This window comes from Carettochelys insculpta, chromosome 31 (assembly GCF_033958435.1).
Source record: "Carettochelys insculpta isolate YL-2023 chromosome 31, ASM3395843v1, whole genome shotgun sequence".
NCBI lineage: Eukaryota > Metazoa > Chordata > Testudines > Carettochelyidae > Carettochelys > Carettochelys insculpta.
The window spans coordinates 10541928-10568528 of record NC_134167.1 but is presented as its reverse complement, the minus strand read 5'-3'; the positions used below and the strand labels follow the sequence as shown (position 1 = coordinate 10568528).

The 26601-nt window shown below is 44.4% G+C and overlaps 1 protein-coding gene across 17 annotated transcripts in view; it reads left to right on the top strand.

Annotated features, from left to right (window-relative positions):
- The window catches only part of AAK1 (AP2 associated kinase 1), a 107451-nt gene that overhangs the window by 23228 nt on the left and 57622 nt on the right, over positions 1–26601 (top strand). For all 17 annotated transcript variants that reach the window (XR_012642995.1, XM_074982037.1, XM_074982048.1 and 14 more), the window contains 4 exons: positions 12850–12968; positions 15491–15599; positions 18839–18981; positions 24565–24686. Coding sequence is in view for 16 of the 17 variants with exons in the window: in XM_074982037.1 (XP_074838138.1) it covers positions 12850–12968; positions 15491–15599; positions 18839–18981; positions 24565–24686 (493 nt within the window). In the remaining variant the exon portion in view is untranslated. The remainder of the gene's footprint in view (positions 1–12849; positions 12969–15490; positions 15600–18838; positions 18982–24564; positions 24687–26601) is intronic.

Genomic DNA, 26601 nt, shown 5'->3' with positions numbered 1-26601 from the left:
AACCTTGAGAGCTCGTGTTGGCACTTGATTTCCCTAAATGGCACGTGGTGGGCATTTAAAGTAACCAGAGCCCATTTGAAGAGCAGTGTAATTGAGCAAAGCGCTGTGTTAATTAGCAGTGTGTAAATATAACTCAGCCTAATTCTATTATAAAACCACTTGGTGTTGGGAAAAGTAAGACATGCCCTGCCTCTTGTCTGTGCTTTCCCTTCTTTGTAGTAAATCCCCGTACCCGGCTTGTGTTTTATTATAGCAGGGGAGGTGAGACCCCTGGGGTCAGCTGACTTCAGTGCAGCTCTGATGATTACTGGTGCTGAGGAATCTGGAGGGGTTCTTGTTCTGCCGCTGACTCCTCACATGACCTTGGGCAAATCACTTAACTTACATTGGCCTGCTTCCCCCATCAGTCAACTGGGGATTAGTTCACTGTCCTAGGGTTCTGTGAGGCATAACGTTTAAAGTGTATTGGCTGAAAAGCACTAATGGCAAAATCTTGGCTGTCATGCTAAAATGAAGCTACCCCCCCCCCCCCCCCCGGCCAAATATTAATGCCAGAAGGGTTGTGTCTCGCAAGGGGCAAAAGTATTGTACACTGAAATCAGGGCAAATGTAAGCAAAGTAGATTTAGCAAATGTCAGCTGTTCAGAATGCACAATTTAAAAAGCAAATGGAAGGAGTGGATTAGGCCCAAATATTCTGCTGATGACTTTGTGCCTTATAGCATTTTATTTTACCTACACAGCCCATTTGATTGGTTAGGTCACAGACTATAGTAATGTTATATTAACATTCAGTTTTGTGAAGTGAATTTTTCCATTGCAGAACAACACCATTTTCTTGAGCACATACAGAATTAACCTTTTGAAAGTCCAGTGTCCCAAGCTACCTGGTCTGAGATCCAAACCTGCAAGTAAAGGATCTGAAGGCACTTACTGAAGCTCATTTAGCTCTTGTCTAAACTTGAGACACTAACAATGCAGTAAAGATACCACAGCTCAATAGTGTCATGAACATGTGTACCTACTCAACTGTGTGTCATAGGCCATGTATTGCCTATGTGTGTGTCATGGCCATGTATTGCTCCCTCATGGGGAGCCGCCTTTAGTTCAGATATTAGAAATCTGGATTTCTGAAGCAGGAGAATCTGGAGTAAAGAATGTACTATGCTGAATTAAAACTAGTTGGCCAGCACTAACTGTTTGGGAAGGAGAAAGAAATACTGTAAGTGATGGCTAAGGGGTCATCTGCCCTCAGGAAAACATCCTTCCTGACCCTTAGTTGGCTTAAGCCATGAAACAGTAAAATTGTTTGTGTCCCTTTCAAAATCCTCCATCTCCTTACTGTTAAAGTGCTGGATGGTTGTGTCCCATACTCCCTGTTGCAGGGAAGTTGAGTGACAGCAGTGCATGGTAGCCATGCAGTCCTAGGTAGTCACACTCTTTTTATATCAGCTGTGTTGGTGGCTACCCCTTTGATACTTGTCCCTATGCAAGGCACACTATTTAGCCATATTGAGTGGAAATCCATCAACCTCATGAAGAAACTTGCACAGACAGGCAGGCAGACATAGTCGTCCATCCGTTTGCATTTGGAGAGGAAATCATATCAAAAGGATACTGTGTTTGGGCTCTACAGGCTGTACTATCAGCAGCCTGATCCTCAGTGCCCCAAACACCCACAACTCCCATGGAAATCAGTGTGTACTCAGCACCCTCTGGGAAATGAGGCCATCCTATTCTAAATCTGCTGAGTAATGCTGCTGGAGCAGTGTTCCACAAAGTCTACTGGGTATGTCTTACTAAGGCTGCACTGGCTGCTGTCCAGGCTCACTTCCTCAGCCCGTTCTGTGTAACAGCATCACTCAATGCAGTTGAAAGCTGCCACGATTAAGCAATCCATTTTGCCACTTTTTACTGTCTTTAGTACCTTTCTGAAAAATGTTCCCTGGGTTTTGTATCGGGTATTTACTGAAAAGCCAACATTAACCACGACAAAATGCTCAGCAGGACAGCCATGTTAGTCTGCAACTTCAGAAATAGCAAGCAGTCTGTGGCACGTTAAGGACAAACATATTTATTCGCTTATGTGCTTTTGTGGGCAGAATACCACTGGAAATAACAGAATCTAGAGTGTATATATAGCATCACACAAAAAACTTACTCGTCATTAGCAGGACGAGTTAATCTGAAGCAAATTAAGCTGGATGTGTTTCATTTATAGTGTATGATTTAGAAGTGTAAATATCAAAGGCAGGCAAATGACCCTTGTAATGCGATACCCAGTTAAGGTCTTTCTTTAAGGCTAAGTTAATGCTGTCAGATTTGTAAATGAATTCCAGTTCAGCTGTGTCCCTCTGCAATCGGGTGATAAAATTCTTTTGTGGAAGAAGGGCTACTTTTAAATTCATTATTGAATGTCCAGGGAGGTTAAAGTGTTCCCCTGCTGATTTATGTTGCCACCCATCTGATGAAGTGGGTTTTACCCATAAAGGCTCAAACTTAATATGTGTTAGTCTCTAATGTACCACAGGACTGTGTGTTGTTCATGACAAAAATAAGTCCTTCAAGAACTACTTTTACTATTAAACTGGATTATTCTACGGTAGCTGATAAATGTGTGTAGACCATACACAGCATACATTTGACATCCATCTGATGAAGTGGGTCTTTGCCCATGAAAGCTTGTTCTTCAAAAAATTTGTTAGCCTATGAGGTGCCATAGGACGTCTCATTGTTTTTACGTACATTTGCTAGTTTGTGCACGTGAGCTCCTAACCTTAAAATGAGGTCATTCCAGTATTCTTTTTCCCTGGTTTGTTTTTTTGAAACACAGATTTGTGCAAATAGTATCTCTGCCCCCTGCCCCAAGACCTATGCTTCCTAGTAAGTAGTTACTGAAAGTGACCGAGTGAGGAAAATTGGTGTTTGTTTTGTAGCCAACAATTAACAGATATTTGTGAGATGCTGAGTAGCAGAATAGACCTCCAAATCAGTGCCTCTGCACAAAATAGAAGATATAATATGAGGCTGTGTCTTCTGATGGTCAGTCTTAAATATACACATCTGACACTGATTTCAGCCACACAGGGCCATACTAGGAGTTTCTAGTTAGAAAGGAAGGCTTTTGTTGAAAACCAAGGCTATGTCTACGTTAGCCTGGAAGATTGACTCTCTTAGGGTTGATCTTGCACAATTGTAGGGATGTGCAAAATGGACCTCTCGGGTCACAGTTTTCATGCAAGGAATAAGGGAGTTTGATGTGAGTCTCCCATCAACCTTCCTCAGCAGGGATGGCTAAGTAAGCCAAGCGCAAATATGGTGATGCTAGCTATGCCATTGCTGTAGCTAGAATAGTGTATCTGCAATCAACTTACTATGTCTAGTGTAGACATAGACCAAGGTACTGCAGGATATCCTAACGGCTTCTGATTAAACCACAGCTGCACTTTAGCATGGCAGTGTGGTCGTGGCACCAGCACTGGGGGAGAGCTCTCCTAAAGGTGTAGGTAAACCACCACCACAAAGGGAATTGCTGGCAGCATGGGGAGCCTGTCAACACTGACACTTCGCAGCACTGTAATCTGCTGTGCTCAGTGTGTGTGTGTGCTTCTCACACCCTTGAGCAAGCAAGTTACAGTGCAGTAACTTCTCCAGTGTGTAGACAAGCCCATGGTCTCTGCATCACCTTCTTGTGATGAGCGTAGCTTGGAGAGTGAAGCTTTGCTCGCCCATCTGACAGATCTCCCAGCAAACTACTGCTCTGTGCCAATAGCCTGCTTTAAAAAATAGTCTCCTGCTTAGTGTCCATTATAGAAGGGAAACACCAAGCATCAGCCTCACCAGAGAGAAGGGGCCTGGTTTACACTCAATCTGACTCTGATGGTCTATAATTCATGTTGACTACAGTCATGGTTGCTCAGCATTTGTGAAAATGAGGACCTAGGTATCCAGGGAATTTGTCCATGTCTTAGAATCCTAGAAGTGTAGGGCTGCAAGGGACCTTAGTTATAACTCCAGCCCCACCCGCCCTCGTGGCGAGTTAAGACATAGTAAACCTATTGTCCCCAACAGGTGTGTGTCCAATCTCTTCTTAAAAACCTTCACTGATGGGGATTCCATGTCATCTGTCTTGGTCCAAGTAGCCTTTCACTCCCATGGGATGACTTTGTCCTGGAGCTTCCTGGTTTTCTGGGGACAGCAGCTGTCACGTCCCTTTATGTCACCTAATCTTGGTGCTCTGGTTCTCACCTTTGCTGCCTCCTTTCTGTGTGTTTTGCATTCCTGATCTGCTAGTGGTAATGCCAAGTAATGCTGCCCTTGAGCTCTAGATCTGTGTTCTTGGCCTCCAGTCAAGCTTCATAGTAAACTTCACTTGGTTAAGTCTCTTCTACATGCACATTGCAGGTGGAAACAACCTTGAAACCTGGTCTGGAAACAAATACCTTACAACAGCAGGTCAACTTTGAAGCTCAGTATGTGTTTGTCTTATCCAAAAGATTGAGATTACAGCATATAAACTCCTTCCCGAGGAGAAAATGTTAGGTAGTTAAAGGCTTTCTAATCTAGTGAGAAAGATGTAACAAAAACAAAAGCCTAAGGAGTAAAGACAGCCAAATTAAAATTTGAAACCATGAGGGTGATTTAAGGTTGGAGTAAACTACCCACAGCTGTGGCGGGGTCTCCAGATGGATTTCTGCAAAATATGCTTCTTGTCAAACACAAATTCGACTCAATAATGGGGAAATTGGTTGTTCTGGCCTGCGTTGTCCAGGAGGTTGGCCCATGTGATGTGATGTGATGTGATGACCCTTCCGGCCTCAATATTCATTAACCCCTTCTAAATGGACTCTGGCCATCTCATGTTCCTTGTCTGGTAGCAAGTATAGTTAATTCCAGTATTTCTTATTGTGTTTTTAAGATTGATTTGCACTGTGGTGAAATAAGAACTCCTTTCCTGTTGAGAGAAGCATGCCACTGTTACAAATAGCAAATCATTCTCCTGATAACTTATTTTGTTGGCAAATATCCTGACTTCTTTTGAAATGCTTAAATTTTCAGTCCTGTCAGTTGAAGATGATGGAGGAAAAGGTGCAACAACTGTTGCTAAGTTGTGCTGGTGGTTGGTTAAAGCCTGTTATGCCTGCTGGAGTGTAGGGCAGCAACAAAGGTCCTCCACTTCTGTTTGTCTTTGGCCATTTTCTCCAGTGTGTCCCAGTTGAGGCAGACAGGGAGACAATGAACTACAACAGTCTACCGCCATGTTATCTTGGGCCTCCCACGTTTCCATCATCCCTCAGGCGTCTGCCTCCCTTCCCATCGCATTTCCTATCCATCTCCAGCATCTTCTCATGACAATAGTGGTCACATCCTCCAGGTGGCATGTAAAAAGCATTAATGTTGATTTTTCAAACAAAATAGTCTGCCTTCCTGAGCACAGGTTAGGGAGAATGTGCCAATTTCACCATACAGACTCCAACTCCCTCACTCCATGCAGCAGGCACTCCAGTGTGTGACATACATCAAGCCCTAAAGTGCCAAGTTTTTTATGTTGCTGGTCAGGAATTAACTCTAATTTATTCTAGATTCTCATTGTCTGCTACCCTTGAATTACTGGAGTCAGTTTAATTAAGAGTCTCCCTGGCACAGGCTGCTTTTCTTTGCGTGTTGGCTTGGTCGCCTGCTGCAAAAATATATAAATTCTAGCAACCATGGGAACATGCAGGAATAATTGCTTTATTAAGGGGAGCACATCTGCCTCTGAAGGGTATGCCCGAAGCCATGAATTAGTAGCTAGTCTTTTTTGGGGGAGGGGAGGTTCCACTCCCTTTGAACAAAATCATCAATGCTCTAGAGCGAGAAGACAATCATAGAGAAGATATATTTATGTATGTTCTGCTGCTGTTACAGCCCCATCTTTCTACCAAAAGAAATTGCTGAACTGTGACATGAAGTATTATCAATGGGGATATAGTATCCTGCTGACTAACAGGGCTTGCTGGACGAGTTGTGGGAAGAGAACTCAGTTTTCTGGGGTGGGTTTGAATACATGTTCATTGGAGTGATGGTTTGCTTGTCTGAATCAAACTCTTAACAATTCCACGTTGTTTTGGTGATGGATCAAATGCCACTGGGAGAGTTGTACTGTCTCTTTTTTTTTTTTTTTCTGTGCTTGAAATTTTAAAACTAAAGATCAGACTAAAGCTGGTGAAGAATTCTTTCCAAACTATTTTGAGGGGAAATTTTATTTAAAGAAAGCCCAAAGTGATTTTTAAAGGTGCTTTCAATGTAAAGGGGAAATTTTGAGCATATGGGGAGAGACACTTGAAAGAACTAGTTCAGTAGGATTGTAACTCTTGCTTGCTTTGACAATGGCATGTGTGGAAATGAAGCTGGAATGGTCAAGATAGCTCAGTGGTTTGAGCATTGTCCTTGTAAACCCAGGGATGTGAGCTCAGTCCTTGAGGAGGCCACTTAAGGGTCTGGGGGGAAAAAAACAAAACTGTTGAAATGCTTGGTCCTGCCAAGAGTGTGTGCAACTGGACTCGATAACCTTTTGAGATTTCTTCCGGTTTTATGAGATATGCATGTTAATAATATATGGAGCTATACTCAAGCCAGTTCTTCGAGATGGTACAGCAGGAAAGACTACTTGGTTAGAATAGAACAACGATGGCTCCTCCGTTGGTCCAAGATTTTTTCCACATGACTCTGTATGCTCAACTTAAGCCTGTAAAGGGGCTTCATTTTTACGTGTCAACTTGTGTACTCAAAAAAACTGAGGTGCTCCCGGCCCTAAGTACTTGTTATGAACATACTGGCGTTGGAATGGAACAGCTTCTGCAGGGTATACTCCACCTTGGGATCACGTCCTACTTTAACGTTTTCTTTCACAATGTCGCGGTAGTTGGAAACTTCACCTTGAGTCCTTGCCATGATAGCCTTTGATGGCCTCTTCCTGACCCCTTTGGAGGGAGGTAACATACAGAAAACGGGCTGTCGCCTGTTTAGTTCTGTCCCTGACAATGCAAAGGCCAGCCTGGCTTCCTTCAGGCAACCTACATTTGCCATCTTTGGTCCTGATGCTTGCATATGTTGGTCAAGGATATAATTCCGATTCAGATAGTGAAAGGAATGCCATGGTTAGTACCAGTTTCAGTGGACTCTACTGTGGCCCTCTTGGTTGGACTAGGTGTCCGTTCAATTTGGAAACCACCCACAATACTGTTTGTTGTAAGCCTGTTAAAGGCAAGTAATTTAATGCTAAGTTTTGCTCTCCAGGTGTTTGGTGTATCTTTATGCAACATTAATATGGGAAAAAACCTGCACCAATGTGTGATTTATTACCTATACACAAATATTCTAGGTCTAACTCTGAGACATCCAGTGCCAGTCCCTGTTGGAAATCTTGTGTGGTATGAAAGCCGCTTAATTTTTCATTGCCTTCCCCAACTACTGTATCTGCAGTTAACTTCACAGATAAGGTTTGTCAGTGATCTCAGGCAAAGATGAATATTTCACAAAGAGTCTGCTGGAGTTAAGTGTTCTGTCTTCTTCCTTTGTGCTTGTAAACCTTTTGAAAGCCCTGTAAAGAGAGATGCTTGCTGCTAAATATGTAAATTGGCAGAATCCATTCGACTGCTTGCTACAGAACTGTGTTGGGCTCATTCCACCTGCTCTCTGTCTTGCTTTTCCTCCCCCTCCTCTTTGCAGACGAAATCCTGACTCTGGATTTGGAAAAGGTTCAGATTTTGTTGCTTTTGTAAGTGTAGCCGGTTGGCTTCTCAGCCTTAAAAATTCCATGCACATGGGTAACTAACTGTAGTGTAGAAACAGTAACTGTTTCTTTGACGGGGAAGTAAAATTTCCTTAGCTAGACTTCATTATTCTGGTAAGGTCTTGGGAATGGGGAGGGGTGGGGGGGATAAGTCAAAGATAAGTGATTTCATGCGTTTAGTGCTTAAAATGTCCACAACATCAGAGCAAAAAGCAATATAGCCTTGCTTCCATTCTAGCGTTTGTTTAAAAGAGCTGTCTGAGGTGACCTAGGAATGAATTTCCATGACTGGCTTCCCCAGTAAGTATCAAGATTTCTTTGCTGCTGCTGTGGAACCTAATTCCATTTCACAAAATGAACTTGACTCTTTTTTTCTTAGCCACATGCATTCCTGATTGCTCCCCCTGTAGCATCTTGGCAGAAGAGGTCACAGAAGCACTGATTTGTGTTCATGAAAGGTCATCCATGAAGCATTTGTAGAGAGAGGCTCTTGGATGCGCTTAGCTCACTAGGTTATCAATAAGGCAGTACATGTTGCTGAAAACACCTCTAACGCATTGTCTGTGCCATTCACCTGCCATAGATCTACTTCAGTAATGCAAATAACATAGCTGAAGTCAGCATATTTGCTGCAGCATCTAGCCCAGGATCCTGTCTTCCAACAGTGGCCAATGTCAGGTGCCCCAGAGTGAATGAATAGAACAGGATCAAGCCATCTCTCCCCTGTCACCCACTTCCCAGCTTCTGGCAAACAGAGGCTAGGGACAGCATTCTTGCCTGTCCCTGGCTAATAGCCATTAATACACCTATCCTCCATGATCTTATCAATTTTTTTTTTTTAAAACCTCTTGGAGTCTTGGACTTCAACAACCTCTGCCAAGAAGTTCCACAGGTTGACTGTGTATTTATGTGAAGAAATACTTTCTATTCTTTGTTTTTAAATCTGTTACCTATTTAATTTCATTTGATGACCATAGTCCTTGTGTTATCAAAAACTATAAATAACTCTCTTAATTCGCTTTTTCCAGACTTGCCCTGGCTGTATAGATCTCTGTCATATCCCCCCTTAGTTGTCTCTTTTTTTTTTTTTTTTTTCCAAGATAAAAAGTCAGTCTTATTAATCTTGTCTCATAGGGCAGCCACTCCAAACCTCTCATCTTTTTTTTTTTAGTTTTTGCCCTTTTTCAGTGTTGAGATATCTTTTTGTGATCTGAGGTGACCACATGTAGTGTTGGTTGTTGGTTGTTTTTATTACCATAGCTCCGAGAAGCTCTTGTTATGAACAAGGTCCTCATTGCCGTAGGAGGTGTGCAAACACAAAGAAGTGATGAAGTTCTTCTCTGGATTCATTAATTGGGCTTGCCGTGAGGATTATTTGGCTTCCTCACCAGCCGCCCCCCATTAGAGTAGAAGAAATTTTAATTTTGCTCTTGAATTGACCACCCTGCAAAATATTTTTACTTTCCTCCATGTTACTGTGGCTTTGTTTTCACTAATGGATTCAGAATTTACAACATAAGGCTGTTCTGTGTCCAAGAATGTGTGTGTTTAATGTTAATACACATTCTGTTCTCACCACGCCCAGTTACTTGGTGAGGTGGTATGAAAAGTCCTGCCTGCCTTCTCCCAGCCGTAAGCCCTGAACCCCTAGAACTCGCAAAAGTGAAAGCTATGAATATGTCCTTTCTTACTGGTTGATGTATTAGAAGTAATTCATTATCAATATAGCAGTCAGAGTTGCCAACCATCAGTAAATTTTATGGACAGTCCATAAAAAATTAGCCGATATTGGACATGTCCGTCAAGTCCATTTAAAAAATAAAAAAGTAGGCGTCCATAAATTTTGTAAAAGTGTAATAAAATTTCAAAAAACAGCAATTATTCTATAGCAATTAAGTTTCTTCTGTGCTATGTCAGCCATTTTGCTGTGGAGCAGTGGAAATTGGAGATTTTAAGTTGTTTGTTCACTTCAGTGGTTGAGGTGATGTAACATAAATCATGTGATGTTGCCATCTACGTTATCCTGCCGAGTTAGTCAGCACATTGGCAACATGACTGACTAAATGAAAGGTGAGTTAAATAGTATATTGCTCTTGTGATGTATGAATGACTATGATTACTTTTCAATTTTGGCCATTTATGTCATCTAAATAAATAAAAATTATGTCCTTAAAAAAATTCTGTCCATAAATTTTTCCCATTTTGTCTTTTTGTAAATGAAATTTCTGTGGGCCAGCAATCTTGATTGCAGGTTCTGTGCTTGAGGCATTGGTTGGGGATCAAAGGGGTCTGAATTTAGCTCTTGGGTTCTGCCTTTTGAGTTCTTGATTCAGGACAGGTGATATAGGCTTTGACCAGCATTCCATGTAAGCTGACAGCTTGGACAGCTGCCTAGGAGAGAGTTAGGTGTTGCCCAGCTGACTAGCAGAGGTCCCCAGCCAGCAGCATGCATTTCTATTGGTGGTGCACATCTACACTTGCCTCAGTGCACAGAACAAAATTTATTCTACACATGGATGGAAAAATTTAGCTGTAACATTGGCTCTGACCCAACCAATCCTTTAAATAGAAGCTTACATGCCTGAAGTTAAGTAGCACTTGGCTGCCTTGTTCTTTTGTCTGAGCTGGTCTGCAACAGGGTTGGGCAATTTTTGATAAGTGGACAAGAGCTGTGCTTTTCTATGGGGGATGTGGGGTCTGGAATGGATGTTGGATGCAGAATGGAGCTCGGGGCAGAGGCATGGGGTGCAGGAGAAGGTGTGGGGTGTGAGAGGGAGTTTGGGTGATGTTGGGGATTGACCTGGGCCAGAGGCTTGGGGTGCAGAGTCTGGGAGGGTATATGGGTGCAGGAGATGATTCTGGCCTGGAGGAGGGGTGTAGCATCCGGAGGGGAGTTGAGGTGTACGTGTGGGGTGGTGTACCAGTGACAGGCTCTGCCCAGGATGTGCTCACCAAAGCAGTGTCCAGCCAGCAGCACTCCCAGGCTTGCTAGCAGCCTTACACTATTCCAAGAGCACTCTGTGCTGCTGGGGTGCACTGAGGGCTGCCTCCACCCCCAGCAAAATCTCTCAACTTCAATTGATCAAAAACTGGCCAATGGGAGCTGAGAGATTTTAGTGGCAGTGTGCGAAGCCTCTTCGCCTTCCCCCACAGCACAGCCAGAGAGAGCAGCTAGCGGCTTTGAGTGGCACTGCTTTGTATGCTGGGTCAGGCTGCATGAAAAGTCTTGGCAGGCTAAATCCAGCCCTTGGGCTGTATCTCGCCCATCCCGTTCTACACAACAACTAGACGTGCATGGCTGTCCTGTGTCAGCCCGCTTAAGCTGGCATGGCTCAGGCCACAGGGCTGTTCCATTCTGTGTAGCTGTCTGGGCTTCCACTAAAGCCCAGACTTTAGGACTCCACAGCATGGAAGGGTCCCAGAAGTCCACAGCCATGAAACAGCCCCACGAGTGGGAGGTTTTTCTTTACTGTACAGACGTACCCTTAGTGCCTTTCCCATTCTGTAAAATGGGTAGAGCCCTGCAATTTGGTGGATATCTGCTTTATATCTCAGGGGTGCCGCATCCACAGATGTTGGATGTAGATATCTGGAGCTCATTTTTGCAGATACAAAATGTCCAACTGCATACATATCCACATAGGGCTCTTATAAATGGGGTTGTTAATAAATACTATCTGCGGACCCAGGCCCATGCACCTCACTGGGCCCCATCGGGAGGAAAGTTACTATTATCCCCTTTGACAGATGGGAATTTAAGATACAGTGAGACTTCACCAAGATCACACCAGGTGTCAGAACCCCAGACTAGTGCTTCAGCCATTATACAACCTTTCCTCTCTTTGTCCTACCCTTTCCGTGTTTAGGTCTTTGGGACATGGATGGTTTCTTCCGTATTAATTACAGACCACAGCACATTGGAGCCCGAACTCCTGGGGTGGGCTAAAGGAGATACTCAATTACAGACAATGTTCCCTATAAGCCGTGCTCTTGGGTGGCCACCCAGCAGCGATTCAGATGCCTCCCAGCTCATTAGTAGAGCACCCTCTGCTGGCAGCATGTGTCCCTGTTGGTGGTGCACATGTGCACACACTTGGGTGTGCGAAACAAAATTTATTCTATCCCATGGATGGGCAAAATTAGAAGGAACACTGGTTACCAAGTCAAGAATATATTGAGTAGTAGCTCTGATAAATGAAGACATAATTGAGACATAAGTGTCCACACTTTGCTGTTAAGCTGTCATTTGGAGTATGCTGCTGTGTTCCCTTTTTGTCGTTATGTATCATTTCTGCAATAGGCTGTCCACATTTATTTTCATTCCTAAAAGCCAGGCTCCGTGTTTTGATGACAGAATCCTCTTAGTGTTCCTGTTCTTGTCCAGCATCCCAAGTAAGAAGCACTGGCCTTTTGATTCCTCAGCACAGGCTCTAAAGACGAAAGGTTTTCCTCGTAAGCCTGCCATGTGTGGCATAGGGTTCGTGACTTCGCTAACTGTCATGACCACAAAATGAATTGTGGGATGCTTTTTAAAGCCATACCATCAAATGATGCGCAGGAGGCGGCTTTGTGTTTGATGCTGCAGGAACTGGGCTTCAAATGCAATTTGCAAAAGTGCCTCAGAAGCTGTGAATGAGCTCCGCTTGAGGCCTTTAGTAAAGGCTGTGGATATTTTGTGGTTCTCCTTTTGTATCAGGCAAGGCTGCTGTTAATATTCCCGACTTTCTTTCCATAATGGGAGCTGATGGTTCAGTAAAAGACCAGTGGCATGCCAAATAACTCATGTAAATTCTTGTTATTGTTGATATATTCTTGACTTTGATTTTGCTAACTGAAAATTTGCCCCTTCAGGTTCTTTATTTCCCCCAAATAACCATATAGGTAGAGATACAGATTGCCGTGCTGGGCTGATCAAAGATCCTGTCAGCAGCGCTCCTCACACCACAGCGAATACTCTCTCTATTGAGCTTACATCACTGAGGCAGTGTAAACAGCCAGAAGCCCAGGGACAAGGCTTGGGAGCAAGGATCAAGGGGTATCTCCGTTCCTGAGTGAGATGTTTCATGTCTCTTACAGGTGGATTTGCTATCGTGTTTCTGGTGAGGACTAATAATGGGATGAAATGCGCCCTGAAACGAATGTATGTGAACAATGAGCATGATCTTCAAGTCTGCAAAAGAGAGATACAGATCATGGTAAGTCGTGCTGTTCAGGGATCCTTGAAGTGTTAATGGAAAGGCTTGTCATCTGGGGCAGTGATCCACCAATGTTCTCCAGGCTCTCATCGTTTTATCACAAGTCTTGCAATAGTTGTCGTCCTCCATTTTACAAATATTAGAAAATTTAAAGCTGTCATGTGATGGAGAATCTCAGCTTTTGTTTTTTTAGTGCAAGTTTCTATCCCTTGTGGCTGCTGAAGAACAGATGTGAATCCTAAAATTTTAAAATCCAGAGAGCAAATAAAAAGAATGCCGAAAATAATATTTCTAAAATCTTGTGGATTTTTTTCTTAAGTCAGTCTGATTGGGCGGAACTTGACTAATAATTTTTTTAAGCCTGTCAGATAGCGATACTGAGCTTAGCAGAGTTGAACTTGCTCAGTATTGGACTGGAAGACATCCAAGCAGAGATGAAGCTGATTCCCAGCAGTCTCTGACCTTCAGGTTGGTATCGGTACAGATATGGCTATGTGAGTGGCTAGTAAAAACATATCTGCTGAGTAGCTGTTATAAGCGTAACTGCCTGTAACAGCCTTGAACAGAAGTCTGCAATATTAAAAGTAATTGGGCATATTGTAGGCTAATGGCAGATATAATTTCAATAGGGTTGCTGGTTATTCATTTATTTATTTGCATTATGTAGGGGCGTTCCTGTGTGCCAGGTGAGGCTATTTCCAGGGCCCTCTCATATGGGCCTCTTAACCCTGATGTGAACTTATCAGCTTTCCCCAAAAGTTGGAGTCTTATCCCATTGTGAATTCAAATTAGGTGCAGCCTTTGGAGGAAGGATATTTATGCTGGGATTCTTTATCTGCAACAGTACCCAGTGTGCATTCTCTGTGGTAACTATTTGTTATTTGAAAGCTGAGTCTGAACATGAATTTCAGGAGTTATCACACCAGTGGATGTAGCACGGAGGACATTCTGGGGACGTTACCTTAGCTCTAGATCATATTATGGGAGCGCAGCTAAAAGCTGATTGTGTGTGTGTCCCCCCACTTCCTTCTGTTGCCTATGCAACAAAACCGTCTGCATGATCTCACCGTCAAGTGTGGTCAGACCTCAAAAGCAACTGTAAGAATGGTCATCCTTTACTCACCAGGTCTGCTCCTTGTCTGTGTTTTTGAATCTGTTCGTGTGAGACTCCTGGCTTCATGTCAGATCTGTAGCTCTGGGAGTATCAATGGAGTTCTCTTTTAGCTTAGACAACATCAATGGATTTCTTAACACAACTCCAGTTGCAGGCTTGCTCCAAATTCTGCCCTGAGTTACACCTGTGCTAGTCCTTGGTGTACCATGACCGTACTAAGGGTAGTAAAGATGGATGGATGCAAGGGAAGGCAAGCAGAACTGAATGCAAAGAGTCACTATTTCTGATGAGGTTGTGCTGAAGGAAAGAACTCACTTGGATGGTTGCATCAGAGCACGTTTGCGTACCTGGGTGTTGGAAAGAGTCATCTCTTATAAGATTAAATGAACATGATGCAAAAGTAGCTAAATGCAGGCCCCCCCCGAAGCCATTTGAAGGAAACTGTTCTACATGAAAGTGCTGCATTTTTAAATGGTAAAATTAAGTTTTATGGCATGCACTTTGATCTGGGGAGGGCAAAGAGGAAATGGAGCCCGTTTTATGCATCACCGTTGCTGGCTCAATCTTCCTTGCCCAGATGTAAGTGCTTGTTCTAGGTTAATCATCATTGCGCACCTGATGAGTGAGATGACAGAAATCTGGATCAAGCTGTTGTTATGGACAGAGGCACAACAGGTTGTTCAGGAAGCTGGATGACTTGTTATGCAAGACTCCTTGTCCCAAGTTTCACTGGGCTGAAATCCAATAAACGCAAAACTGAAGTTTTGATTAACTTCCTTTGTATAACGACTGCAGGTTCGAACTCTGTCATCCGGCAACATCCATTGTCTGGCAGGACAATAGATGCTGCTGGACCAGAGAGTAGCATGGGACCCCAGCTAGGGGGAACGCTGTCAGCCCTGAGGCTGGGAGATGGTTGGGATGTGGCGCCGCACCATCAGCCCCAGATGCAGAACCAGATGTAGGAGAACCCTGGCAGCCCTGTGGCTGGGAGCCAGCAGGTGCACAGAATCCCACCAGCAGCCCCAGGCGTGGGGATCCCTGCCTGGTGGCGGAAGCCCTGGTATCTCCCTGGCTGGGGGCCAGCAGTCCCACAGCCACAGGGACCTCTGCTGGACAGGGAGAGGTGCCTGGCGGCCTTGTGGGGGAGCCTGCAGGATTTGCACCGCCAGGCATCGGGCCTTACCTCTCCTCATCCAGCAAATCCCCTCATTCAGGACCACTCCATCCCAAGGGAGCTGGACAAGGGAGCTACAGTGTAGGTAAAGTGCCCGGTATCCTGACCCTTAACACAGGGATTAGACAGGCTCAGAAGTCTCTTCGGTGCAAATCAACTTATGAAAACGTAACTGCTGTACATGCAACTGTTTTGTGATTTGAACATGTCTTTTTTTTTTTTATCTTGCAGAGGGATCTCTCAGGACACAAAAACATAGTTGGATACATTGATTCTAGTATAAACTCGGTGAGCAGTGGTGATGTGTGGGAAGTGTTGATTCTAATGGACTTTTGCCGAGGTGAGTGTTAGCCCGGTATGGTGCTTTCTGGGGCAGGTATCCCTCTTGGAAATGCTCAAGGGACTTACATAACTTTCTCTTTAGGTAAATGACTCAGGCCCAACCCTTTCTTGGCATCAGTGAATAACTTATAACCATGCCAGTCAAGAATCCTGCCCCACAATAATATCATAGAACATTAGAACTGGAAGGGACCTCGACAGGTCATCACATCCAGTCCTCTGCCCTCACAGGAGGACCAAGAACCAGCTAGACCATCCCTGGTAGATGTCTGTCTAACTGCTCTTAAATATTTGCACTGATGGAGAATCCATAACCTCCCTAGGTAGCTTATTCCAATGTTTAACCACCCGGACAGTTAGGAAGTTTCTCCTAATGTTCAACCTAAACCTCCCTTGCTGCAGTTTAAGCCCATTGCTTCTTGTCCTATCCTCAGAGGCCAACGAGAACAATTTTTCTCCCTCCTTCTTGTAACACTCTTTTAGGTACTTGTAAATTGCTATGAGGTCCCCTCAAAGTCTTCTCTTTTCTAAACTAAACAAGCCCAGTTCTTTCAGTCTTCCCTCAAAGCTCATGTTCTCTAGACCTTTAATCATTCTTGTTGCTCTTCTCTGGACCTGCTCCAATTTCTCCACCTTTTTCTTGAAATGTGGTGCCCAGAACTGGACACACAACTCCAACTGAAGCTTAATCAGCACAGATGAGAGCAAAAAAGAATGCCGCCCACGGCTAGCAGAGACTTGTTTTAATCCATCAACCTCTGGGTTATGGACCCAGTATGCTTTCACTGCATCACTCTGCTCCAGCTTGTAGAAATGAGTAATTCTTTATTGCATATGAAAATAAGTATGGAGAACTGCTAGCTCCTTCTGTCTTTGGCGAGAGCCAGGTGTGACAGTTTGGATCACAGAATTCCCCCTGGGGTTGTCCCCCCAGTGTGCTCATCAAGCCACTGATGCCTGCTTTCCTGTCCTCTGAGGCTCCCCACCGCCCTGTGCTGCTGGGCCAGAAGCTCTGGTCTCCCCCAGCCAAGGTAAAGGGTTGGGTTATCACCCCCAGCAGAGCAGCACAGAAACTAAACCAGCTCAGCTCTGGGAGGATTCTGCTATAAGGCTGCTGACAGAACCAAGGAATTCAGCCCCTCCAAGTAGGGTGGAGGCTGCTGTTAGATGCAGCTTAGATGGAAGGATGAGGCTTTGCTTCCCACAGCCATGAAAGGACAGAAGGCCTTCCTCCAGCTGCTCCCTAGTATCATGAGAACAGTTGTTTTGAAAGTGCCTATCTCAAATTCCTTTAGGTGGCAAAAGCTTCTACATGTCTTGAAAGACAATTGTAGAAAACTATCCAGGTTTCCTGCTGTCCCTGCTTTCCTCCTTGGCCAAGAGAGCTTATGCCATCAGCCATTCTGTCTCTAGGTGCAGAAATCTTGCTCTGATACAACAGCATGAACAAAACAAAAAGGCAGTCCAACAGCACTTTAAAGACTAACAAAATAATTTATTGGGTGATGAGCTTTTGTGGGACAGACCCACTTCTTCAGATCATAGCCATATCAGAACAGACTCAATATTTCAGGCACAGAGAGCGAAAACTAGTAATCAAGGTTGACAAATCAGAAAAATTGTTATCAAGGTGACCAAATAGAGCAGAGGGGCAGAAGGGAGAGGGGAGTCAAGAATTAGATAAAGCAAAGTACGTAAAAGAGTCCTTATAATGCCCCCCACTCTCTGATTTGTCAACCTTGATTACTATTTTTGGTTCTCTGTGCCTTAAATATTGAGTCTATTCTGGTATGGCTGTGATCTGAAGAAGTGGGTGCGTCCCACGAAAGCTCATCACCTAATTAATTATTTTGTTAGTCTTTAAAGTGCTACTGGACTGCCTTTCTGTTTTGATAGAATATAGACTAGCACAACTATTTGTCTGTTACTATTCCACAGCATGAACAGTTTAGAACTTAGTCCAATGCTGGATAGTACCTTTTTAACATCTTCTGATACTTGTGACTTAAATGACATTTCTCCTTTGTCCAAAATTTTGCAAGTAAGTAGTGATATTTTTGAGTGAAGTGCTCAACTCAAAACTTCTGGACATGACCTGACTTTCAGAGCATAGGTGCAAATATGCAAGGTGGAGCACCAAAAAAAATTACTTGTCACTCTTGGAAGTGTTGGGGTCTCTGTCTGTAAGTCCCCCATCTACACTACAAAAAAAAAAAATCTTGGTTTTGAAACACATTTCTTGCCAAACCATAGGGACGATGTGTTTCTCTTCCTGCTTCTCTATATGGACAAAAAACAAGTTGGGGAGCCATGTTTAGCTCCGTGGTTCTCAACTGGGGTATGCGTTACCTTCTGGATACATAGAGGCCTTCCAAGGGGCACATCTATTAATCTAGATACGTGCCTAGTTTAGCAACTAGCTACATAAAAAAGCCTTTGCAAAGGCGCTACAAACTCAAATTTTCATACAGACAATGACTTATTTATACTACTGAATAAACTACACACTGAAATGTGAGTGTAATATTTATATGCTCGTTGATTTATTTTAGGACTTTATGGCAAAAATGAAGAAGTGAGAAGTTTTTCAGTACTAGCATGCTGGGACATTTGAAAAGTTATGTCTTGTTTTATAAGCAAGTAGTTTTTAAGTGAGGTGAAACTTTGGGATATGCAAGAAAATCAAATTCCTGTAAAGGTTACAGCATTCTGGAAGGTTTAACTCACGCAAAACTAAAATTGATGTCTCTCATCTGGTGGGGATTTTATGTCTTCAGGGATGAAAAAAGAACATGGGTTCATCAAAAACATGTTTGAATATTGCAATTATTTTTCCTAGTGCAGATGGGGAGGAGGGACAGTTAGTGGAAACTTTGGATCTTAAAGAGTGCTTGATTGGTTTCACTCTCTAATCACTTTCCAAACATAAATTTTCCATGTGGCACCTCCTGACAAGTAAGTAAGTAAGTAACATGCTCAATTTTACAGATGAGGCGGGAGGGTGAAGTTGGATGCTGAAGTGAGACACCAAAAGCCACAGGGAGAGATTTAGTCCAAGGTGGAGTTGATACTCAGAGGTTTCTAGTTCTCAGGATTAGACTGTGACCAAAAGGCCATACACTCCACAGTCCAAAACCCAGGCATGTTGGACTCCTTTGGAGAACATGGCTCCTTTGACCGTTATGATGTTTAACAGTAGGTGCAGTTCTAATTTGTTTTGCTTTTTCCTCCTTTCAGGAGGCCAGGTGGTGAACCTGATGAACCAGCGCTTGCAGACAGGATTCACGGAGAATGAAGTCTTGCAGATCTTTTGTGATACCTGTGAAGCTGTAGCTAGGTTACACCAGTGTAAAACCCCTATAATCCATAGGGACCTGAAGGTAACTCATGGCTGCCCAGGGTGGTGGGTGCAGCTGTCTGAATAATGTATTTGACTGTCATTCTTCTCATGCTAGGTATTGTACAGAGGGTAGACCCAGTCCTTGCCCAGGAGTCCTTGCTCCTGATCAGGGACTCCATGCATTACCATAACATTTATTTTGATGATGAGAACATTTATTCATGAATACGCCTATTAACAGAAAAGTCACATTCTTTGCCAGATGTTCAGCCATCTCTCGGTCTGTGCAAATTATGCAGCGATTTGTGAGCAACTGTCTGTCTCTCATGGAGCCTGCCAAATTTGATCACATAAATGGTTTACAATGAATGCCAGCCACCTTTGTTGTGTGGAGAGTTCAGCCTGAGGGTTTTCTTGTAGAACAGGCCTGGCCTGAGCATGTAACTCTGACCCTTGTGTGTACTCTCTGCAAAAAGACTGCAGCTAGGAGTGAAATTTCCAGATGCATTCACCTGGCTCTGCTGCCTATTAAGAACATGGGTCTGGAAGGGGTCTCCTGTATCATGGAGGCCAGTCCTCTGCAGTCCCAGGGAACCTGTTAATGTAATCCTGTTGATAAACTTATGCTCCATCTTAAAGCTAGTTTGCCCCCACTGCTCCTACTGAAAGGCCAGTCTGGAGCCTCCCTCCTCACCAACATCAGGTCTGGGTCTCAGGGCAGAATGGTCTATGGGTGCTCATGCTCAAACAAGCTCTGCCCATGCAGACATGGCACGCCTGACATTTGGGCAGAGCTGTGCCAGTGCTGGCTGGGGCCTAGTGAGCCAGCGGCTGCACTGCTGGTCACGCTTTTTTGGCACTGCCAGGGTTTCCATGTGCGCACCCAGTGGATTGCTGGGTTAGACAGGCTGGCAAAACCTAGAGACCCATCCCTGAGGCCATATCCCTGTTCTGCCCCTGCTCATTCCATCCACCATTACTCGCTCTTCCCCCACCCTCTCTCACTTTCACCAGGCGGGGACAGAGGGATGGAGGCGGGTGGGGTGCAGTCTCTGGGCTGGCGGACAGGGTTGGAGTCCAGGGATGCAGTGCTTACCTCGGACGTCTCCCGATAGCAACTGGCGCCGTTTTTCGGGCAGTGGCTCGTAGGCGGGTGGACCAGGAGGTCTCCAGATGCTGCTACCTGCAGGCACTGCCCCCTCAGCTCTCACGCTCTGCAGATCTCGACCAATGGGAGCTGTGGAGCTGTACTGGGGGCGGAGGGAGACACTCCCTTCCCCTCTGGGGCTGCAGTGTCGGCTGCTTCTGGGAGTGGTACAAAATCACAACAGGTTGGAAGCCCACCTTAGCTCCACTGTAATGGTGGTGATGGCTGGGGGCTCCAGGACCTTTCAAATCGCCTGGGTTCCTGGGCAGTTGCCACCTTTATCTACCCACCCATGCCAATAGGCAGGCCTGGATGATTTGAAATCTCACTTCCAACCTGCCTTTACTCCTGGCCCACTTTATATGCATTTGTTCTTGTGCCAGTGTGGTCTTGCAACTTAAATAGCTGTTCTTTCCTCTGGTGTTTCCCTCCCTGATGTATTTATTGACAGCAGTCAGATCACCTCTCAGCCTTCAATTTGTTAAGCTAAGATTGTTGAAGCCCCTCTGGTCAGCAACTCTGCCCCTTGGTTTCAGTGGGAGCACCCTTGGGAGCATAACCCACAAAATAAATTCCTTCTGCCTCTCAACCAGCTCTTAAAATGCCTGAACCACATGTTCAGTCAAGGAGCAGCACCACGAGTACATCTGAATTCAGAGATATTTCAGGGATGTGGCTTTGTTTTCCAAGCCTTAAACAGATATTTGTTCTAGGCCCTGTGCCACTTGTGTAGAGAAGCAAAACAAACCATGGGCATCAAAGCAACCAGGTGATAAGACTCAGTCAGTTAAGTGTGGCTATGCTATGCTTCTTAACATAGTTGTGAGCACAGTACAGTCAGCTGAACTGCATGAAACCCCTTTAATGGATGCAGTTGTAGATGCCTGTAAATCGGGATGAGCTGTTTCTGGTTTATGACAAATCTAGGGGCTGATTGAAAGCCCGTTGGAGTCAATGGGAATCTTCCACTAGATTGCATAGGCTGTGCACATCAACAGCGAGGCTATGGTTACACTATAGTTGCTATTGTGGGATACAAATGTATCCTGGAATAACAACTCCTCAGATAAATACCCCGCTTGAAATAGCAGCACTGTTTTGAGCCCGGTATCCCTGGTTCCAGCTATTTGACAGGCACCAAGTTCTAAGTAAATTAACTCAAAATAAATTGCACAATTTGCATTGCACAAATTGCGTAACTGATTTTGAGTTAGCCAGAGGGTTTGCAGAGAGGAACTAACCTCTCGCCCGCTATTACAGTTTGGTTTTAGCATCACTGTAATTGTTCACAAACCTTTTTTTAATATGTATCCTAGAAATAATGCTGAGACATCTGTGATGGATTATGTGGTGCCTGCACAGGCAATTGTTTGTGTAACTTGCCAGCCTTCAGCCTCCCTTCATGTTCAGTTCCATTTGCAAAATGAATAAGCCACGTGCTCCAAGGAGTGATGGTTCTGTGTAGCTGAAACCCGTTCCATTCCACGTGGAAAGGAGACTGGCTCTGCTTGTCTCCTCTCAAGCAGAGATGCAGCAAGTGATCCTAATACACTGTGCTGGTCAATACAGATGATCTATTCTAAACTCAAGCTCTCTTAGCCTCCACTGAGCTGTGGCATAGTCACAGTCTGTTTGCTGGCATGCCCCCGTTATGGATTTCTGCTTTTTTATAGCACCACTAATCCTCTGAATGTCATACTTCTGATGCAGTGTGACTAGGCAGTCTGAGTCTCTGCTGGACAGCACTATATCTGATTTTTATTCCATCCCCACACCCTTTTGGAATCCACAGCTCACCAACTACAGACATCTGTCTTGGGATTTTTGCAAACATCACTGTGCTTCACCACCCTCCTAGTGAGAGAGTTTTTCCTAATGTTCAACCTGGACCTTCCCAACCACAACTTGAGGCCATTGTTCCATGTCCTGCCATCCGTGATCACTGTGACCAGCCTCTTTTCAGTTAATGATGACTCTATACCGCTTCAGCCATCCTCCTCCCTCATTCACTTTTCTCTTGCTGTGGTAGCAGGGGGCTGCCACTGTCTCTGAGTCCAAAGTTGCAGGCTATGTCCCTGGGCTAGCAAGGCTTTTCTGCATCTGTCTCCATTTATGACTGTAAACTATGGAGCATGCTGAGCTCTCCCTAACTTCATCTAGAGTTCAGAGACCAGCATGTGTAATCATCTGGTTGTGGAGAGAAATGGCTTGAAAGAAAGTACCTCCTGCCTGTTGTGAAACAGGGCCTCCATTCTGTTAATCCACCTGTCAGGAACAATAATTAATTCCTCATCTGAATGACTGTATTTTCCTTGGAAGTTATTGAAATGGGTTAAGAAGAAACCTGCATGTTAAGAGCCCGATGCCACCACCATAAACATCGCTAGATGTCTGAGTGCCCAAGCATGTGGGAATTCTCAATGTTTACAGCAGGTTTGCTTGCAATAAGGAATAACTCTGCTGCTGTCGACCTGTTAGGTAGAACAGCTGTGTACAGTGCATTATTCAAAGCAGATGGATGTCAGTGGAAAGGGAGGGGTGTTACAAGCAGGAATTAAGCAAGCCAGTACTTTTTTCTTTCCCAGCTGCAATTGTTTTACGCTTTATTTTCTTTGTCTTTTGTTGCTTAAAAATTCTCCAATTTTTTGTAGATAGTCTCTGAGGGGAAGTCCCTTTTAAAAACTGTTTTATTTGCTAGCATTTGTACAATTGTTTTGGACCACGAAAGCAATATATTTCATATATCCATAGATCCTCCAGTATCTGAGTGCCTCTCAGGGCTTTTACATTTTTATCATCACAAAAGCCCCATAGGTACCGAGGCACAGAGGCCAAGTGAGTTTCCCAAGGTCAGACACAGCCTGTGGCAGAGTGTAGATTTGAACTGACCTCTTCTGATTCTAGGTTAGTGCCCAAACCACTAGTGCATCCTGTCATGCTTTTCCATATTTTTCTGCCTCCATCTTTGTTGAAATCACTTAGTTTGAACGCTAAGTGGAAACACAATGACTCTCATAGTCATCTCAAGCCGGTAAATACTCGTGTTCCAGCAATGTTTACGTATGTGGAGTAACCAGAGGAAAAAAGGTGTCCCTCCATAGGTGGTTAGCATACAGTCGTATGGCTTTGGCCTGTCAAGATCCAGCTGTAAGACTTTTGGTGGTGTGGATAAAGATGAGACTGGACAAGATTCAGTGATCTGTGGAGCCAACAATTGACAAGTTGTGACGAAGTGGGAGGTGTGAGGATTTTATTCCACTGGTGAGGTTGCATGTGTTTCCTGCTGTCCTGCAGCAACCCGAGGTGGGTGCCTTAGTTGCCCTAGGCACAGCACTGGTGCATAGTGGGGATGGGAGTTTTCGTGTGATGACCTCTCCTACATAGGCAGTGGCCCTCCATGCTCTTTGTAACCTAGGCAACCAGGTGATGCCTTTCTTCCTTCCCTGAAACAGCGCAAAGGAGGAGGCAGGGGCCTGGCTGGTTTGAATTGGAACTGTGCAATTGAGTGGCACAGTCTGCTCTGGCTGGAGAGGGAGGAAGGAGGGCCAGGGCCCAGCTTGTGGACTCCTCTGGGTCCCCTCTCCCCAAGACAGATCATACTGTCCACCTGTTCTACGCTGTGGTCTGTTCTACAGTGTCCCTGACGACTAATAAACCTTCTGTTCCACGCTCTGAAAGAGAGTCACATCTGACTGCAGATGGGGTGCAGGGGCCTGGTGATCCCCCACACTCTGTGACAGGAGGATAATTGAGGAACTAGGCTGAATCTGATGGGCCTAGTTCTGCAAATTATTTGGGAGGGGAAGCGTTGCTTAGGAGCGCTGGAGTACATGTTGGTCATTGACTGATAGATCTAAGGTATATATGTTGTATGTTTAGATCTTATTTCTTTAGCTGTAACCATTGTGTATTGGATACCTTATATTTCCTTGGCAGAGCTTCTATAGCCAAATATAAAAAATGATTTTGATTGTCCACAGCTTGAGGTATCACTTATAAAGTCCCGATTTTTCTTTCCCCCCTCTACCTACAGACAGCAGATGCTCAGCATCTCCTGAAAATCAGGCCCTTTTAGGCATCTTGTGTTTAGTGCACTGAATTAAAGTTCCCTCTTGAAAATGTAGGTCACAGCAGTGGAAATACATTTGGGCATTTGGAGACACCTTAGACACAGTCACTGTCCTGAGGACTTGACAATCTTCTTGGAGGCAAGGCAGTCTGGGAGGACCCTGTCCCAGCAGCAACCATGTGACTTTTTTTTTTTTTCCCCTCCAGAGGTGTGCATGCGTCTTACTGGTTCATATGTAACAATTCTTTCCCTCTTTATTACAAGACCATGTTTTTATTCAAACTCAGCCAGCGTGTATGCTGTGGAATCTAAAGACAACAATATTAGTGTTGCTGTGGCTATGGAATATGAGGAGGAGTCTTCTTTAATGCAAAGAAATGAATGTGCTTTGCATGCATTGCTTCTAGGTTGAAAACATCTTACTACATGATCGTGGACATTATGTCCTTTGTGACTTCGGAAGTGCCACCAACAAATTCCAGAATCCTCAAACGGAAGGCGTGAATGCAGTAGAAGAGGAGATCAAGAAGTAAGTGCCTCTGTGTCTCTCTCCTTTTTATCCATAGCTGGTGGTGTGGGTACATCATTCCCTGGTCTCCATTCTCTGTCATCTTTCACTTACAACAAAGATGCCCCCTCTGACTGGTCTTTTTCCCAGCTGCCAAGTTTCAAACAAAGTCTTTTGTGCTTTCTCCCATTCTACCCCTCACACCTAAAAACCTCTAACAAAGCTACTTCTTTGTTCTCCTTCTGACCCCTTCTTAAAACTCCTCTTTCCTTCGTCATGGTATCCAAACCCATGGCACATGGGGGCCACTATCTGTCATGGTATCCAGTAACTGATTCCACCAACAGTTTACCTGTTTATATCTGTTCCCTCTTGTCTTTAATCTAGACCAAAAGCTATTTAGGGTAGGGCCTGTCTTTTTGTTGTTGTTGTTCTGTTTCGTGCATCTTTTAGCACAATAAGACCCTGATGCTGGCCCAACTGTTATGACAATGCTAAATTGTGCATAGGTTTAGCAGGGTAATTTGTATGCTCTGGGGGCTGAGGAAACCCATTCCCCCACAAAGCCAGGAAATTGCTTTGAGACTAATGGAACCCTTTTACGGACAGAGACACAGACCAACTCAGCGGTCTGGATTACAGGGGCCAATCTCTCTCATTTCCTCATTACTGGGGTTGCCTGCACTGCCAGGCAACGAATGTGTCAAGACAACCCCTGATCACCATACATTGCTCAGCAGCAGTGTTCCCTGTAAGCTGAGCAGCTGCCCAGGAGAGTTTCAGGGGCCACCCAGCTGATCAGCAGAGCACCTACAGCCACCCACAGTGGGCAGCATGTCTGTCTACTGGTGGTCCACGTCTGCATTTGCCTTGGTGCACATAACAAAATTGATTCTGCACATGGATGGAAAAAAATTAGAAGGGATCTCTGCTCAGCAGAGATTCTTATGGTTGTCTCAAAAATCTGCCATTGGGCTCTGAAAATTGGACCAAGTGTTGATCTGATGGTTTGAAAGATGGTGGCTGTGAAAAGGAGTCCCAAGGAAGCTTTTAAATGGAGAGAAGAGTTGGGTGATCCTGTAGCAGCCTGAGTCACGGCGGTGAGGAGGAGGGGTGGCGGGAAGGGAAGGAACAGAGATTGGGGGACCTGAGGGCTCAAATGTGTCTGAATACTCTTTGATTACCCTTACGCTGCCTGACTATAAAATCATGTGCTAGGAACTGTGTGCGAATGACTAAACCCTGTGAAAAGTGACTCCTTCCTGCATCTCACATATACAGCTGTTTGACTTAGATTTTATAGTGCTCCTTATCTTGCAATGCCATCCAAGCTTGTTTGCACACTTATTGCTAAGCTTGCAAAAGAAGCTAGCCTTTTGCCACATCCTTCCATAATCAAGGTAGGTAGCACACAAGCCTGCTACATTCTTAAATTGTGGTAGCTGCCCTGATACAAAACCTCCTTAATGGAGATCCTTTAGACTGTATCTGACTCTTGCCAGGACATTAGTTACAAATGGTACCGGTTTATAATGCCTCTGAACAGAATTCCCAGCATGGAACCCTATTTATTAGAAGCCAAGCGCTCAGTTGCAATGTCTGGATTTTGTCCAAAGCCCCATGCATGAGGACAGTACAAGAGATGCACAACTAAACAACCTGTGTGGAATAGCAAGTTAGTATTCTGAATTTTTGAATGTTACTAGCTCCAGTTTTTAAGAGGATTGGACTTTTCGTAAGCAAACGCTCAGCTGTTTAAAAGATCTTTCAATAGCCCTTGTTTTCCTGGAAGGTTTTAAAGCGTTAACTTTTGTTTCCTTTATAACCAGCTTCACACTATCCTGTAAAAAAACTTAAACCTACCAACGCATTAGGAATAATGTGGCTGGTTTAGAGCTTTAGCAAAACTGTTATAGAAAAGTAAAGTTGAAATTGT